The sequence below is a fragment of the Perca fluviatilis genome, chromosome 1 (genome assembly GCF_010015445.1).
Source record: "Perca fluviatilis chromosome 1, GENO_Pfluv_1.0, whole genome shotgun sequence".
Lineage (NCBI taxonomy): Eukaryota > Metazoa > Chordata > Actinopteri > Perciformes > Percidae > Perca > Perca fluviatilis.
Window position 1 is genome coordinate 47,303,007 of NC_053112.1, and position 19,152 is coordinate 47,322,158.

At 41.0% G+C, this 19,152-nt stretch overlaps 1 protein-coding gene across 1 annotated transcript in view; it reads right to left on the minus strand.

The window, feature by feature from the left end:
- sorcs3 (sortilin related VPS10 domain containing receptor 3) overlaps positions 1-19,152 on the minus strand; it is a 376,202-nt gene that overhangs the window by 9,120 nt on the left and 347,930 nt on the right. Inside the window, exons 23-24 of the mRNA XM_039826137.1 lie at positions 2,890-3,021; positions 2,676-2,775 (exon numbers count right to left, since the gene is read on the minus strand). Of these exons, the coding sequence (XP_039682071.1) occupies positions 2,676-2,775; positions 2,890-3,021 (232 nt within the window). The remainder of the gene's footprint in view (positions 1-2,675; positions 2,776-2,889; positions 3,022-19,152) is intronic.

Here is a 19,152-nt window from a genome sequence, read left to right on the forward strand (position 1 = left end):
TCTACCAGTGGTAAAAACTCCACGGGGTATCTTCAATCTGGACTACATATGTGTATGTGTATACACTTATCATCTGTCTGTCGTGTATAAAGTACTTGAAAGCAATATTTGAGTAAAAGTACAAGTATCTTATCAGAAAATTACAAACTGAAGTCACCTTCTTGAACATTACTTCAGTAAGTCTTAAAGTATCGGATATTTACTGTACTTAAGTATCAAAAGTCATTTTCTGGTATTAAATGTATTTAATTATTAGAAGTAAAAATATTTTGTTACCAAGCATTGTCTGTTACCATGGCGGCAGAGCCTGCAGCAGTTGCTTCCATAACACTATCAGTCATTACGCTTCCTCCTCTTCTTTAGTTTTGGCCAACTGTTTGTTTTATTTTATGTTTTTGGTGCTTGGCAACAAACAGGCATCACATCACCAACTGGAATGTGCATTAACTTTTAATCTAGGAGCAATGTTTCGCCAAACCTGCTTTCTTCCAGTGTATCAAATTTCTTTAGATTTTTAGTGCTGTCAAACTATTAAAATATTTAATCGCAATTAATCGCACATTTTTATCTACTCTAAATGTCCCTTGATTTCGTTTTGTCCCATTATTTTTTCTCATTTTAATGCTCTTATCAACATGTAAAAGTGGATCGGCTTGCTTTGTGCTTTTGTCGCCTGGCTTTGACGAGGGGGAGGGGGAGAATTGGCATCAGCTGTGTGCTCGGCCATCAAGTGGTATTTCAGACTGGACGTACTGCGATGATAGCTCAGTTCACAACGACAAAACACACAGATCACTTTGGTCTTGTCAATGGAACCATTTGGCAACTTTTTAAAAGTAAACTTTCCATTCAGAATCTTATTGGCATCCATTTCGGTGTCTCATGCTTGACATCCACTCAAAACGTAACGTTAGCCTGCTACTCTTTGGCCGGCTCGCAAGCCCAAACAAGTGTGTGCGGTGTGCCTGTTGTTTAGTTTCCGGTCTAGCTAGATCCGGTGTGGTGTTGGAGTTTTTCTAACGTTAGTAGTTGTTGCAACAGCATGTGACGTTAATCTCGAACTAAAAAAATTGACGTCGTTAAAATGGGTTTGCGTTAACGCCGTTAATAACGCGTTTAACTGACAGCACTATTGATTTTATTTTGTAGTAATGTGTATCTAACATAATTAGGGGAGATGTTTCCAGAAATATGAATAATGAAGTACAGATACAGTAAAGTACTATTTGTACTTTGTTACATTACAACATTGGCACTTGCATGCATATATTCTGTAAATGCTTAGGCAGTTAAAAAGGTGTTCAAAACAGGTTTCTATCAACATACAAATTGCAATCTTCCTCATTTTCCTGATTGCACATTCATATAGAACAACTCTACTTCAGAAAGGATATAAAACCCATGTTTATTCACCAGTAAATGAATTCCACTGCTAGTTAAGAGTACTGTCTATACATGACAATAATAATGAACTATAAGATGATGCTCTTATTTTTAATATCTCCAATGTCATAAGTTGTGGTAGCGTGAAATTGCAGTTTCTATTGCTGGCAAAAAAGATGACAGCAGCAGCAGGTAATTCTGACATTTCACAAGGTTTTGCACTTACATTTACCTCAAAGAAGAAGACAACCAAACAAGCACTTACTACGATTAATGTCACAGTCCACGGTTTTTGCTTTATAAGCCATCCACCTTAAATTCCTCTCACTATTTTGAAGAGTGCATTAAGGTCTGTGATTGCAGGCACTTTCCAATGTTTCCATGCGACTCCCGAGCCTGTTAGCACAGAGACAGCGGTGCGTATGCCGCTGACCTTTCTCAAGCAGCTTGAAGGCATTTTGGACCTTTTCTTGGGAGGGGAACTATAAAAGAGGGATCCAGCTGGGTACACCTCCGATGTCATTAGAGTGCAGCACGCCACAGAACGTCAGCACATGACAAGGCTGCTACGAACTAGCACTCTGAGCTACAGACAACTCCTGGCTGTGTGCCTCCAGAGACTGTGTTCCTAATGAAACCAACCAAGCAATGAATACAGTGTAAGTATATCTGTCTAGCAGTGGAACACAGGAGTTGCTGAGGACTACCAATACCAATAAAAGAGTTCTCCAGCCCCCGTTATTTACAATCAATGTGCCTCCCTGAATCCAGCATTGATTTAATACTTATAACTGTAATTTGGTTTTTGAACGTCTCGAATGTCGACCAACCTTCCCATTTTTAGCGCTTAAGAACTGAGATTGGTTGACTCTTCAAGCAATTCTGAATGCTCTTTTTTGCCTTTAAATTGTAGTGTTCTTTCTCAAGGACTAAATAATCAAGATAATTATACTCGGTGTAACACTCATTTTGTGGTTGGATGGCGATACTAGAAATAGAACAGATGTTCGGCTTTTGATGGCAGGCATAAAAGATCGTCTCAAGGAGCTCCATTTAAAATCAAACCCCCTCTCATGCTCCCCTGTGTTCTTCTGCCTGAAAAAGGTGGCAGACTGGACAGGAATTTTAATTGCTGGACCAAAGAAAACGTCTTGTTGTCAAAACATGGTTATTTCCATTTCTCGGCACTTGAAAATGAAGAATAGAAAATGATACGACATAATGAAATACAAGTTAAGGTTATTGTTGATAACTTGGCAGTATTGAAAGCAGTGAGAGCGAGTGTTTCTTACCCAGTGTTAACTGTGTGTTGTACACAATCACCCTTATGCCAGGCTTGACCTCGAACTCCACCAAGTTTTGGTTCAGTGCGCTTACAATTGTATTGGATACCTGTTAAATACATACGACGTGGAGTTTTACAGTCAAAGAGCAGCTGCAGTCATCATTTTGTTCATGTACAGTATAAAGTAATGTATTTGATAGAATTTCAACAGTTTGTGATACCTGCTCTAGCTCCTCCTCACTCTTTTTTCTGCCCTCTGATTGGTTCTTGTGAGGTAACAGGAAGAGCTCAGCAGCTGTTGGAACTCCTGGGAATACGGCTACCAAGATCTGCCCCTCCGGGAAGTCGGACACCTGTGACAAGGAATAAAAAACAAACTGTGACAGGGATTATTACAACAGCTTCATCAAATAAAAACGTGACCTTCAATCAATCAATCAATCAATCAATTTATGTTATTTATTATTTATTATATTATCAAATACAATTTCAGTGAAATGTAATCCTGTCAGTTCTTGTAATTTATGCATTAAATGCTTGCTTTTAAAACCCTGCTTTCGATGATGTTCACGTCGCGTAATTACATCACTTCATAACGTTCCCATGGCAACAGGGGAATATGGCTGCTCTTGTGTGAAGTAAACGCAAAATTTTTCAACTTTCTGCTAAGATATATGTGACTTTTTTGCAACGAAAATGCGGGGATTATGAAATCATGCAAGCCCCGCATATTTTGCACGAAAATCGGCAATTTATGCGGCGTAAGTGCGGCGTATTTGAAAAAATGCGGCCCACGCATAAATATTGCATAATCGCGTTTTTCTGGAGGGACTGAATAAACTCACGAAGCGCACCCGCCATGCAGTGTGCTTGAAAAACACGGAGAAGGGTTGGGCGCAACCAAGTCTCAGCCAGAGGTGGGGGGGTTTGTGTGAAAAATGTTTTTTTTTGCTTGCCAATTACATTGAATCAAGAAAGCCAACCACTTCTCATTTTTTATAACAGTTAATATTTTACATTCATCATTAGGATACAAATTTTCGGGGGGGTTAAACTGGCCACTTTTGATTACTGTTAAACCTTTGTAAACCTATAACACAACAGTAAGTAAAGGGAAAAAGCCAAAAGCATAATATGACCACTTCAACTCTTTTAGATCACATCCTGGTAATATTGTGCACCTATTTCAAAAGATATGCCAAAAAAACTCAAAATATATATTTTTTTATCAAAATCGATCAGAATCCAGTTATGTTTCAGTCCTGTACAACAATACATCACGTGAGCTTAAAGGGATACTTCACCGATTAGCATTAAGCTTTGTATCAGTAGAAACCCGGTAGTATTTTCGAATGACCGTGCTTCCCTCCCTCATGTCCCCCTGAGATGAGAGATCTCTGTATTGGGGTCTGGAAAAAACCCTCTGATGACGCAAAAATTGTCGTTTTGCGTCATCTGAGGCATTTTTGTCCAGAGGCTATGGACTACAGCCAGTAGTAGCAACTAGTTCTGCATGTTTTCAACCTGCCCATAGGGGCTGGGATCTCACTCCCAGAATGTCCAAACAGTGTCAGCCATCTTGAAGCTAAGCTAAGCTAACAGGCTCTCTCTCTTTTCAGCAGCAACCTTGCAATTATGTGCATTCAAACTATCGCACATGTGTACCACCAGGATACATTGGTACAGATCGGAGAATATGCAGGAAACTTTATTACAGACGGAATACTGCACACACTACGCAAGCGAGACCAACACCTCAGCCTGCAGTGTCGCTCGATGCTGCAAGCCGGGGAAGTCGACATCGAAAGTGGTGTGGGAGAAAGCGGAAACGCGGAATGAGGGCAGGAGTTCGAGCTGGGTGGAAACCTAACGCTAGCCGGCCACCTGTCCTTGCAAATGTCCGCTCATTAGACAACAGACTGGACTACATCTACCTTCAACGAAACTCCCAACGCGAGTTCACAGACTGCTGTGTTTTTGTTGTTGTATCGGACTCCCCTATCCGGCTACAAGGCCTGCTAGCCTTCCGAGCAGATAGAGATGATACTCTGTTGCCGGGTAAGACTCGTGGAGGTGGGCTGTATATGTTAACACGGACTGGTGCAGAAATGCGGTGCTTGTATCCAACTACTGCTCACCGCTGGTGGAGTTTGTGACTGTTAAATGCCGACCATTCTACATTCCACGCCAATTCACGGCTGTGTTTATACTCGGTGTTTACATCCACCAAGCGCTAATGCTACCAATGCGTTAGCTGAACTTTACGGAGCTATCAGTGAGCTCCAAAGCGCACATCTGGATGGACTATTTATTGTTGCTGGTGATTTCTGTTGTCTGTCCTGTCCCTTGTCTATCTTAAATGCTCTACTTTGCATTTTATGTATATTCTATAATGTGTGTGCACTAAATGTCTCTTATGTTGTTTTTATATAATGCCGTTTTTATACAGTATATTTTAAATGTGTAACACCACTTGAGCCACGGTGAAATGTTGTTTCGATATGGTTGAAATGAAAATAAAACCCACTTGACTTGACCTGACCGCCTCTCTGTAACAAGTAGGCGTGGCTTGGGAGTGGCCTCGTAGGGAAGCGAAGCAAGTGCATTCTGAGAGTTGTTGTCTTTCATCCACATGAGCCAAAAAATACATTTTCTGGCTTTTCTTGGTCTAGAAGGCATCTACTTCTAAAATAATTTCACATTTCTACTACATAAATGACCCAATTTAAATACATATTCATCTTTCCAGCGATGAAATATCCCTTTAAAAAAGCTGGTAATCATGACATCCACCTGTCAGTCAATCTGCAACTGTTAGCAGCACAGAGCTATGAGCTACATCCACTCTACAGATTTATTATAGCTATAATAAATAAGCTATAATATATATTATATATATTATAGCTAGCTAGCAACAACAGTAGTGATAGTGGCTGTGACGGCGTTGACACAAACAGACAGACAGACTTGCAAGGTGAAAACAAAACCAGCCACATGGTGTCGCTTCTGCTGCAGTGACAGAGCCGTTTGAAAAACAGCAAAAATTCCCTTTTATCTCTTGTCCTCCTGCTGATCGAACAGAAAAAAAGGAAGGGAAGGCCACCAAAGTATGTGCGGGACATTGCCAACAGTCCTCAGTTGCCCCGTACTGTGCTTTAAATCTAAGCCTGCCCACTTTTTAGTGGTCCAATACATTTTTTTCATTTGACACATGAAATTAGACGGGGTATATTTCTAGTAAAATCATCATCATGATAGAGTGTGTGTGTGTGTGTGGCAAGGTTTGCTTCAGAAATCATACAATTACATGAGTTTAATCAGCCAACTCAGGTGGAGTGGATGTAATGTCATATTACATGTCCTGCTGCTACTGCATTTGTACTGCGTGCACCAGGCAGCACAGAGCTCAGCAGCAGGGAGTGAAGAGTGATGATATCAGAGATGTCATTTTTTGGAAGGCCAAGTCGAGTCTCAAGTCTTTGAGCTCGAGTCAAAGTCAAGTCTCAAGTCTCTGGCCATCTGATCTGTCCCTAACACTATATTGTTAAAGGTACCATGGCATGAAAATGTCACTTTATGAGGTTTTTTAACTTGAAATTCTTTTATTAGGATAACCTCTTGCGAAGTACCATCTCGTTTTCGAGGGGGTCCTGAACAAAATACAACAAAAACAAAAAAGGAACAGATACAATAACACATAAAAAACAAAAAACAAAACACACACAGAGCCTACAATTACAACATAATAAATAACAGGGAATAATGATAAATCAACATATAGCCAAACGTTACTGTAGAAATACAGTGAAATTAAGTGGTTCAATAAGAAAAGAAGAGTGAAGAATGAGATAAAACTGGAGAGAATTAAAGTCTACATGTACAGTTAGTATGAAAATGAATTGCCAAGGCATGTTTAAACAGTCTGAAAGATAAAATGGAACGAATATTTACTGGTAAGTTATTCCAATCAGAAGGTGCTTTAAACATAAAAGCGTTTTTTGATCTAGACTTAGAAACATGAGTTACTGAAAAGAAAAGCTGTACAGTATGTCTTAAATGATGAGTGGAGGAAAAAGGAACCAAAAACTATTTTAGATAAATAGGATAATTGAATAACATTAATATGAATTCCCCCAGCCTGCCTATGGTCCCCTAGTGGCTAGAAATGGTGATAGGTGTAAACCGAGCCCTGGGTATCCTGCTCTGCCTTTGAGAAAATGAAAGCTCAGATGGACCAATAAGGAATCTCTCCTTATGAGGTCATAAGGAGCAAGGTTACCTCCCCTTTCTCTGCTTTGGCTGCCCAGAGAATTTGGCCCAACCCTGAGAGAGAGACATCATGGCTTTCGAACAAGCAAAGTGGCAGTTGGTCAAGGCCACACCCCCACCCCCCACCTTGCCCCCCCTCTCTCCTCCTCAATAGCTACAGACACAGAAATTGCACATCCTAAGGAAAGCTCATTGTGGGACTGGCTCTAGTGGCTGGAATTCTGCACCAAGGCTGAATTATGGGAAAGAGACTTCAGATACAGTATTAGGGGACCACTAAGGTCTATAAAAGAGACTTCAGATACAGTATTAGGGGACCACTAAGGTCTATATAAAAGAGACTTCAGATACAGTATTAGGGGACCACTAAGGTCTATATAAAAGAGACTTCAGATACAGTATTAGGGGACCACTAAGGTCTATATAAAAGAGACTTCAGATACAGTATTAGGGGACCACTAAGGTCTATATAAAAGCATCCAAAAAGCACCATGTCATGGGACCTTTAAATCTTATGAATTCAAAGCATGTCCTGTAGCTACCATCCGTACAGTACAGTATCAACATCAGTTGTAGGACTACTTTATGGGGTCTACTTAACACATCCCTCTAGCCCTTGGACCTGGTGAAATATTAACCTAAGTCTGTCACATCATATGGATACAACTATGAAGATACAATTTGCATGTTCCCAGCATTAGCACAACACTTTGCAATGGTTTGTTACCTGTGACGATATATGCTAAATTTAATGTCTCTTTCACTAAAAAAAATGTCTAATGTCGAAATGGAAATCGAGAATAGTGGCAGCGCCACACCAGTTACAGAACAACATGCATGTCAGTGTCAGTCCAAATTACACACAATAAGAAGTTTGAACTCACTGATGTAATGCCATTTATTTTCGAAGTGTTAGTAGGCTCAGTGAAACTGATCCAGCGCAAGGGAGATCCGACTCAGAGGAGGAGAGGTTAGTGAGGGGGCGTCTCCACGGCAGGCGACGGTGCGCACAGATCCGCTGCGCCATGCATGGATGAAATAATGAAATAGTAAATAGGACTACAGTAACATAAATATGGGCAGAATTAAGACAGTCAAGACGGCCCAGTGTTTGGTGGACCGGGTACACCTTGTTCACTTAATAGCCTACAAATCATCCACGGGACCAATAACGCATCACATGAGTTTGCCCAGCGTTTGTTCCTGGGGAGATGGATCCGTGCGTCCCGCCTCAGGACGCCTCAGCAACTACTAACTATAAAGATACAATTTCCTTGTTCCCAGCATTAGCACAACACTTTGCAATGGTTAGCTTGTTACCTGTGACGATATATGCTAAATGTAACGTCTCTTTCACATTAGCAAGTGACTGACCTATCTGGTAGGGGTGGTACAGTTCACAAAACCCACGGTTCGGTTCGTATCACGGTTTTAGGGTCACGGTTTTCGGTTCTGTACGGTTCTTGTTATTTTTTCTTTAATCTTTAACACTCCAGAAATATCCTTCAGCATATGATATATAGCTTAGTTATCCACAATGTAGGACACAGTATTAAAACATAGTTCTATCTTTGTCATGCACAAACAGAATTTGACTTTAAGCACATTATTGGGACCATCTCTGAGGAAAGCGAGGTGAGATTTTGATACAGCAAGAGGGAAGACAATGATGATTTCAACAAGCTTTTCATTTATCTGGCAAAAAAATGAGTGTGTATCGCCATTTACAGGAACATATGTGCCCTTTTTAGCACATGAAGATTGAAATATTACAGAATAACAATTGAAATAACTTGCATTTATCAAACTAACAACTTCAGTGTAGCTCTTACAAAAATACAGGTGACGTGACCTGCAGCACTCCACACACCACCGTTGAGGAGCGGTCGGCCGTACCACCCCTACTATCTGGGTGTGTTTTGAGATGCCTGATGATGTTCTACGTTGTTGATCCGCCATCATTTATTTTGGTGCCACACACCTTGCATGTAGCTGTTCACTTACTGCCACTGTTTACCAAGTTATTGAAAGCAAAACTAATGACAAAAGGCACAACTCCAGGAGGACTTGGTGTCGCCATCGTCAATGCATTTTTTTTATATGTGAGTGTGCGCACATAGGCATAGCGCATGTGTTACGTTGCACATTATGTCAAAGGGCAGGGGACATGCAGCTCGTCATACGTTTCCCCAACGTATATGCGCCAATAAAAGAAAATAGAAATACATGAATAAATTTAGATTTAAAAAGCAATAATTGCATGAAAACAGGTTGTTGACGAGTCTCGAAGCTTGAGTCCGAGTCAAGTCTGAAGTCTTTTGGGTCGAGTCCGACTCAAGTCTGAAGTCTTTTGGGTCGAGTCCGAGTCTCAGACTCGAGTCCCCATCTCTGGATGATAATAACTTCCCTACTCCAGTAACATAGACTCAAGCACACTGGCATAATCAAAAGGGTGCGTTAAATATATGTTGCAGTGAGAAGAGTATTAGTAACTAGGTCTCCGGCTACGCTTCATTTGGTGTGTGGTTGCTGTAATCATTTCCTGCTGCACCAAAGCAGGCTAGTTAATGCATAATGACTGAAACAGAACAGCCATGGGTGAATATATGCATTTGATGTAGGCAAGGCTGACACTTCTTCATTTAGCACATTTCATTACATGTTCATGTCATGTATGCTTTACATAAAAAAGTGCAAGTAGTAGATCTATACCCGTTCAGATCAGACACGGCTTTTGTTTTCTATGTGTACATATATATATATTGTTAATGGAAATGCTTAAAACAAACTCTAAAAAAAAATCTAAAATAGAATTTGAATATTGCTGCATTGGCTTATTATACTTGTTTAAAACTGAAAGCGAAATACAAAGAGACAGAGTGCTGAATGCATAATGACCTTTTATGTCTACTAACCAAATGTAAGCGCACTGTTTCCCAGCTGCAATTCCCGGCTGCGTCCTGCTGCGTCCTGCTGCGTCCGCCGCATCCGACATGACATGAACTTCCACGATGACCTTCGAAGTCACTGTTCCATTATCTTTAATGTGACTATTATCGCCACTGTTCATCATAAGCCCAACCGGCCCGTCAGACACCGCCTACCAAGAGTCTGGGTCTGCCGAGGTTTCTTCCTAAAAGGGAGTTTTTCCTCGCCACTGTCGCAACAGCCACTGCTAATGCTTGCTCTTGAGGGAATTACTGTAACTGTTGGGGTTTTGGAATTTATAGAGTGTGGTCTAGACCTACTCTATCTGCAAAGTGTCTCGAGATAACTGTTATGATTTGATACTATAAATAAAATTGAATTGAATTGTTTCCTCTATGTTGATTTGACCGTGGCGGCCCCCCACGGCAATATTTCTGCCGCCCACGGTATCAGAAATAGGGCTGCATTGTTAGAGTGCATGTCGGAGAACGTTTGTATTTTAGGTGCATTATTTACATGCTGAAGTAGTTACACTGCATTGAGATAATGTAATTAATAGTGGGTTTATTGTTATTTGCTACAGAATGCTTAGCCTATATGTCAAGATCAAAGTTGGCCTATATAGTAACTAAAAAAATACAGTTCAATCACAACAGAAAATATGCCTCATTGTGTGTGTGAATAGAGGTGAATAAATATATTTGTTTGTGTTGCAGCAAAGTGTCTGTTTCATGGGGGGGTGGGGGGTTGTTCAGACCTGCCCCCACTGCTAAAAAACATCCTAAAGGAAACACTGAAGCGCCTTATTTTTTCAAATATAACTTCTTGGGAAAGAACAAGAAACAGCATCGGTTGGTTTTTCTTCAACACTTCAGAGTTCATATTGTACAGTACAGTTCGGAAAAATGTTCACTGCCAATGTTTCTTAACTGGATATCAAAATGCTTATATACCATCTACCTCCCTTGCGTTTTACTGTGGTATATAAATATCACACTACTCTTTGTATTGCTATATATAAGCAGAATCTGTATACTAATAGGCTATAATTTGTAGAACATGAAGTGCCATGGGAAGTGATTCAGTTTTTAGCCATGATGGTTCCAATAGATTAGATTAGATTTTTTTTATTGATCCCAAAAAAATGGGAAATAATAGTGTTGCAGCAGCAAAAATATCAGACACACAGCACACATACAGAGTATACATTAAATAATAGGAAACAATATACATTAAATAATAATTGAATACTACATAAGCAATATTTAAAATATATACAATTTGGAAATAAAATGTACAACTGATTCAACAGATATAGATAAAGTTAATGTACAAGTTGAGGAGTAGAAATGTACAACTGTTTCCCTAGTAAAGATAGGATGTAGATAAACCTATTGTGCAAGGTTGTGCAAGGTGCAATAGTTGGTTAGTGTTGGACCGACGACAGACCAATGCATTTCAGTTACTTGATGGATTGTAATGAACTTTGATACAGACATTCATGGTTCCTGGAGGATGAACCCTAATGACTTTGGTGATCTCCTGACTTTTTGCAACTTTTTGGGTTTATGGGAGAACACTAAATTCCCATCAACTTCCCATTTTATTGAGCAAATCAACAAAAGTTACACTTCCTCTGCCAAAAGCATAAGCAGCAAATTGAATGAAGAAAAACAGCTAAGCATCGCTGTACAACCAAAATTGCAAATATGCAATTCCAAATGTTGTGATTTGAAGTGTTTCTTCTCGTGTTGAGAAAATCCTCGTATTTCAACTAAATAAACAATTCTCAACCATTTGGATTAGCTTGAAAATGCACAAATCTGAAAATAAGACATTTTGGAGATACATGGTTCTCACAGGACTGCCTTCAGGCATGTAACTAGTTTATCTGAAACAAAGAAAAGCCATTTGGTAAACATTTTCCGGCTTCATTTCCAAGGGTGCCAAAAGCTTATTTTCCTGTTGCTAAAAAAAAAGTGAAGCTAAAAAACAATTGTTTCAGGTTTTGTTTCCAGAAAAGCACTTTCAAGCCCTTAACCAGTTTATACAAGCAAGGAAGGCAGGGCCCGGGTGGTGATCACTCTTCATTTTAGAGCCTGTGATGTTTTTATGTTTTCCCACCGGCCTGGGTGGACGATGGAGTGGGTATAGCCAAAACACATCAATTATCAAGCACAGAAATCACTATTTGAGTACCAAAGTAGTGGAGAAATGATAGCCGTGGGCATGACTTACAATGAGAGAAGGGGTGGCAGAGGGGGGAGATCAAGTGAAAAAGGATGACAGAAGAGGCAATAGCCCCTGAAAAAAAAAATCAATACACTTTGCCCATGTTTGTTCTCATTGCAATCAGTCATTAGTTTAAAAAGCTGGCTGACTGCTTTGGAGTGCTCTCTTTTGATGCTCTGCAAATCTACTACTGGATACAAAAATCTGATTGGGATGGCAAGCAGGAAGAGAGATTACCTGCAGCAGGAAAGAGTGGCTCAATTTGGTGTGATACAAACATTCCACAGTGCAATATTCTGCAAGCTTATTTGAGGAAACATTATTTGAAGAAGATAAGCTCTAGGGACTCAACATATAAATGAAACCATATGCATGCAAACTGAAAGGTAGTGCACCTCTACAGATACAGTAGGCGTTCATTTTGCATGTGTAACTCAGTTTTGCTTTTATGTGTTCTAGTTCGCGCTATACCGAATACCATTTTTTAAGCTTCGGTACTCATCAACAGTGAATATAAGCTATATAAGCTTTAGCGGCAGCTGGGGGGGTAATAGATAATGAAAGAGATGAAGCCAGAGATGAACACTTTGCTTTGCTGTTGCGACACAATTCCTGTTCACAATACTCTGTCTTTTTTCTTTATAGTGTTTACTTTTTTGCAGACACAAGTTGTAGTCAGTGTATGCAGTGCCATATGCAAGGTTGGTTGGTATCTTTGTTCTTTTTCTCTCTGTTTGTGTATTGCAAGCGTTTGTTTTTTCTAGGTTTTTTGCTGTTTATTGTCGTAACCCAGCCGCCTATTCTCCCAGTGTTTTTCGGTTGTGTTCAATCATTTTTAATTTGGCCGATCATGGTCAATGGAGTGGAGTTGGTCAAGGCCACACCTCTACCTTGCCTCCCATAGCTACACCAGAAATGGCACATCTAAGGAAGCTCATTGTGGGACTGGTCTAGTGGCTGTAATTCTGCACCAAGGTGATTTGGGAGATTCAGATAAGTATTAGGGGACACTAATTATATAAAGAGATTCAGATAAGTATTAGGGAAGTTTATAAAGAGATTCAGATAAGTATTAGGGCACTAAGTTATATAAAGAGACTTCAGATACAGTATTAGCCACTAAGGTTATAAAGAGACTCAGATAGTATTAGGGACCACTAAGGCCTATATAAAAGAGACTTCAGATACAGTATTAGGGCACTAAGGTTATATAAAAGCATCAAAAGACCATGTATGGGACCTTAAGGGAATGTGAGAGGTAGGTGGCTGAAGAAAGACACCGTGGAATGAAATACCCTCCATTACTGGATGTGCATTCAGGTCCAGTAGAGGCAGTGGCACCGAAATGAGCCTAGGCTAGGTGAAGAGTGCAAAGTCATGACTTGATAGATTCAGCAACAGGGCTACACGACACGGCACCTCAGTCAAATGGACCCTAACTTTGATTGTAAGTTGGTTCTCCTATTTCATTGTTGGGGAGTTGTTTACTATGTTGAAAAGCAGTCAGTTGGCCTCTGTCTCAAGCATGAGTTCTCAACCATATCAAAATAAGAGGAAAAATAACCCTTCCTGTCACCACTTGGACAATATGTTTGTCTGGAAATGAACTTTGTGTCAGCGCCAGCCTCATAAACAGATCTTTCACAGTCCTTTCACATGCTGATATCAAAGGCTAGCAGGATAATGTGAAAAGAGGAAAACAAACAAAAGTGACACATCAGCCACTACCACAAGTGTAAAATAATAAAAAAAAGCACATATTGGAACTGTCACCGGTTTCATCCCCTGCTCCAGTGAAGGCTCTGTATGGATGGTTATGCATTGTAACTCTAGTTCTATGATCACTGGTAGGGCCCTCTAATGTGTAGTGTGGCACTGACACTGCATGTACATGCTTAGAAAAGTATACTGGGGTTCTTCCTATGGAACAGCAGCTGTCTTTATTAACTAATGGGCAAGCTACATGTGATGGGGGAAAAAAATCCATTTGGTCTGAATCAAGATTCTTGATTTCTATAACTATAACGTTGAATCAATTTACAACTTCTAATGTTGGATAATTATATACATCAGTTTCACTTTGCCAAAGCTATGCCAAAATAACAGGAAAGACAGAAGTCTGTGCCGTGAACAGTCAAGCAGTCAAGTGTAGGTGCTAACTGTGATGTAATGGAGGAGACAAGTAGTTGAACCCGACAGGAACTTGACATGACTCACAATATGCAGTGTTTAGGAGTGTTATTCTTTTAAGCTGTTACTGCAGTGCATTGTGTGCTAATACAGGAAGTACTCATTACTCATTTCTTTGTAGCCACGGTCAGCTTAAGAAATGTGGGGGCAAAAATGACCTGTATGCCACTACTGTTACTTAATTCACAGTTTCTTAAAGGGTAACTACTGTTTTTTTCAACCTGGACCCTATGTTCCTATGTGTTTGTGTCTAAGTGACTGATGGGAACAACAATCTTTGACACTGGTCCAGTATTAAGAGAGATCGCTGCAGTCGGCAGCGGAGAAACAAGCTACAATGTGAGTTAATAGGACAATTGTCCAGCTTGTATTTACCTTCACTAAAGTGCTCGTTTTGCCGCTGACAGACTCAGATTAATATTCTAAGTGTCCAGGTTGAAAAAACGGTAGTTACCCTTTAAGTCTGTCTTAAAACAATAGTCAGATGCCCATAATGAACAACTTTTTCTTGCTGTAATCATTCCTCCTTTTCATACTGGCCCTGAAATGATCTGTTCTTAAATCAATTTCAGTATAAGCGATGGGGGACTAAATCGAGAGTCCGCATTGTGTGTAAAAATACATTCCGAAGTATATCTGAAGCTCTTTGTGTTACTGTCTCTCCACTACACCTCAATAAGGAACGGCTGTCTGGGGGAACATGAAGGGGGGAAAAGACTAATATTGGAAGATATTTGAAGCTATAATGGCCTAGCCACGACATCCTTCTGCAGCAAGCCAAAATGGAGATTTCCCTGCCTGATGTGTCAGATGGTTTATTACACAGAACTATCTGAAAAGCTGTCAATGTAAACTGTTTGGAAAAGAAAGGCACTTTCTAAAAAATACTTGGCAGGTGATTGGATAAGGCATGTGTCTATCACTATCCATCACAGGCTAACTTCAACCTATCAGATCAACGGCTTCAATAGGCTGCTCCTGCCAAAGCCAGTCAGGAGAGGGCAAAACACATTATTGAAGCCTAACAAGATGGATTCTCATGTAATATCACGAGAATCCAGCTGCCGTGCAAGGTAAATTTGTTCTATGCTTATTGACATGCTATATAAGCTACCTTTGTGTTGATTTGTTAGTGTGGTATTCTGGTAGGCTGTGGTGGTTTCAGGGGCGGGGCACCGGCCTCCCCCTGAAATATGATTGCCCATCCCTGGTGCCCCCCCCCCCAATCCATTGGGCTAGACTGCTGTCAACTGTGATTTCCATTGGATCAGAGCACTTGGCTGCCTGTTCTGCCAATCTTCCCAGCCCTTATCGCATGGCCAATTAATGTTTCCATGGTGACTATCCAAAATTCTGATACCATGGAACCAGCACTGGAATTGTTTTGTGTCAGACTGAGCCTGTAGAAAATGTGTATTGCATTTGAGTATATACACAGTATTTTGTTTAAAATGAAAACAGTTGAAATTAATAATGATTGGGATATTTTGCTATATATCTAAGATGATTTTCTATGCTATATTCTGATAAAATGTCCGCCCAACATGTGTGTGTGTGTGTGTGTGTGTGTGTGTGTGTGTGTGTGTGTGTGTGTGTGTGTGTGTGCGTGCGTATGTGCCCTTGTGTTTGTGGCGAGGGCCCAGTAAAAAATATTTGCACCGCAGCCAACCACAACTGTGTTACACAATTGAAATAATAAAGGATTTAAAGTTCATTTTAGCTCAGGTCCCTCTTCAAAAGGGTTAACACTTTGTGATAATTTGCTAAATTGCCAACCCATTCTCATGGCAGTACGTGAAATGGTCACGTTATTTTAATCTATTGATACGTGTTCGCGGGGACGTTTTTGTCGTTTTTTTCGTGGTGGCCAGGACGAAAATGTAAATTAATATATTTAAATGGGAAGCATATGTCGTGGTCACTGCACGTCTAGGGTAGCAAGTAGTATTAAATGCCGAAAATCGGCATAAGGAAGTTGGTTAGAGTTGTGGATGGGTCAAACAATTCCAGACTTTCACCCAGGAGGCCAGGGATCGCGTCCCGTGTGTGGCGTTTTGTTTCCCCGTTAACCGTCCCGTTATTGTCGCGTGTTCCCCGCGGCCATCTCCCGGCGTGTGAGGTGTCCTTTCCCTGTTGTTTTTTTCCATCTTATCAGGCTTTGAGTAATGCGTTTGTGTCGGAATAGCAGTGGACCGAACCAATCAGCGTCCTGCGAGGAGCTACGTGGAGGAGGAGGTTTAGGCCATGGTTTAGGTGTATGCTTTTTCAAAACAACAACAAATGGCGGACGTGATAGACAGATGGTTCATCCAATGACCTGTCAGGTATTTTTATAAAGTGCCTGCCCTTTCCCAAACTCTTTCCAATGATGGCTTCTCAGATGGTTCTGTGTTGACAATCCATTTGGCGCGTTAGGGACTCCCACACAGCAAATCTGAAGCCTTCAGACCAAATGAAAGGCAGTAATCCACCTTTGGCAAGCTAACGAAATCACTTATCAAATAAAGCAGGGACAATTGTGCGAAAAATGCACTGACAAAATTAAAGTAGCAAACTTCAGTGACTTGAAACATGTTACTTGACCACAACAATGTGTACAATGCAGCCCTGAGACAAATGGTAAGATATCGTATATCATACAAAAGTAAAAAAAAATAAAAACAGGTGGCAGATTACCAAACCATTCTGACACCAGTGCATGTGCTGTCAGTGATTACAATATGAGCCTGTTGGAAGATGCATTTTAGCCACATACACATCATTTCATCCACAGACTAAAAGAGTTTATTACACGGCTTGTTTGAATTCAACGGCAATTCTTCATAACAGACCGTTGCTAAGTATAACACACCGTTGCCAATGCAGAGCAGAGCGTTGCCATGGACACAATTCTGATCACTCTAGAGCAGTGCTTCCCAACCTGGCGTCCGGGCACCCCTTAGGGGGGCGGCAAAGATCACAGGGGGTGCGCAAGTCTTTATCTGGTTTGAGGTTGAGGTAAAAAAAAAAAATATTTGCACGTTAAACAAATTGTGATAATACACTAGAATATATAATCTATACAAAAGTCGGTATAAAAACTATATATTTTTGTTCTCGCTTAAAATTGGAGGCAGGCTACTTAGTAGGCCAAACCTCCGGGACCTCTTAACCTGGGACCCCTGCTGTCATCAGGTCAGCTGCTAGCTGCTAGCATCCTCGTCTTTCCTGCCGCCACGGCATCACTATTTTATGAGTGAAACATGGAGGAGAAATGTAAAAGTCCTGATAACTCCTCTGTATCAAAAAAGACAGTAAGGCTCTATCTTGAGAGTTACCTCAACTTTGGTTTAGGGTGTGTGTGTGTGTGGGGGGGGGGGGCTCAGCTTTTCTTAGACATAAGTAGGGGGGGCGCCAAGGAAAAAAGTTTGGGAACCACTGCTCTAGAGGACAGCTATCAATCCGCTGAATAAGCAACCCAGTCTCATGGCAGTTCTTGAAATGGTCATGTTATGTAATCTATTGATACGGGGGTGTTCACGGGGACGTTTTTGTCGTTTCTTTCGAAAATGTAAACTAATGTATTTAAATGGGAAGCATATGTCGTGGTCACAGCACGACTACGGTAGCAAGTAGTATGAAATGCCGAAAATCCCCGTAAGGAGGTTGGTTGGGGTGGTGGATGGGTCAAACAATTCCGGACTTTCAACCCGGAGGCCGGGGATCGCGTCTTATTTCCCCGTTAACCGTCCCGTTATTGTCGCACGTTCCCTCCGGCCGTCTCCCGGCGTGTGAGGTGTGCTTTCCCCGTTGTTTTTTTCCTTAACCCAACCTCCGCCATCCCATTATTGTCGCGCGTCACCCGCAGCCGTGTCCCAGCGTGTGAGGCGTCCTCCCCCGGGGTGTGGCATTTGCTTTCCCCGTGAATCTCCCTATGGACCATTTCGTGCTGGCCACCATGAAAAAAAACGACAAAAACGTCCCCGTGAACACGTATCAATAGATTAAAAATAACGTGACCATTTCACGAATTGCCGTGAGACCGTGTTGGAATAAGAAGTCCAGTTAATTTATCAGCTGTGGCAAAAGTGGGGAAAAGTGGAGCAACTCCTGTCCTCCAATACAGGTAACGGCAGCAGATCTGGTGAGCGCCGATCACTACATCTTTATATACGGTCTATGATCGCTACGCAGTGACGTCAGCAGTAGGGACAATAACGTTAATTAGTTACATTGCAACGTCGTGTTTACAGGTGTGTCAACTGCAGCGGCTGTGCATGAAGGAAACGAGATGAAGGAGAACAGAAACGTCCACGTAAATAGTCCCAAAGAGTCCCATTCAGCTTGTCTTACTTCACCATCAACGGAAATGTTGAGTTAAACCTGAATTACAGCAGCCGATAGCCCGCTAGCTCACTTACCAACGCCTCAGCTAATGCTGTGTCAACCAAGGGGGTAAGCTTCGCTTCAGAACTCGAACCTCCTATGGCGCCATTTTGATTCTACAAAACGATCACCTCCCGTTAGCATTCCATTGACTGCCATTCATTTTGACGTCACTTTGACAGCGAATAACTTTACATCTGAAGAGTTTAAAGACTCTATTTGTCCGTTGTTTATTTCTAAAGAAACACGACAATGTATAAAAGGCTCCATTACCTTGTACCTCACGTTATGGCTCCATAGCAGATGCTTTTATAAAAATAGGCTAACGATTGGGTCACATAGTAGAGGAATTACCGTATAGTACAGGAGAAGCTCGCAGGCAGTTTCGACTTACATGAGCTGTTTAGGTTTAATTACTGATGTTAACTAACATTTTAGTTAGCAATAATTAGCCTGTGCCTATGTTATCTCCTTACATATACCTACGCTCTCCGTCTCTG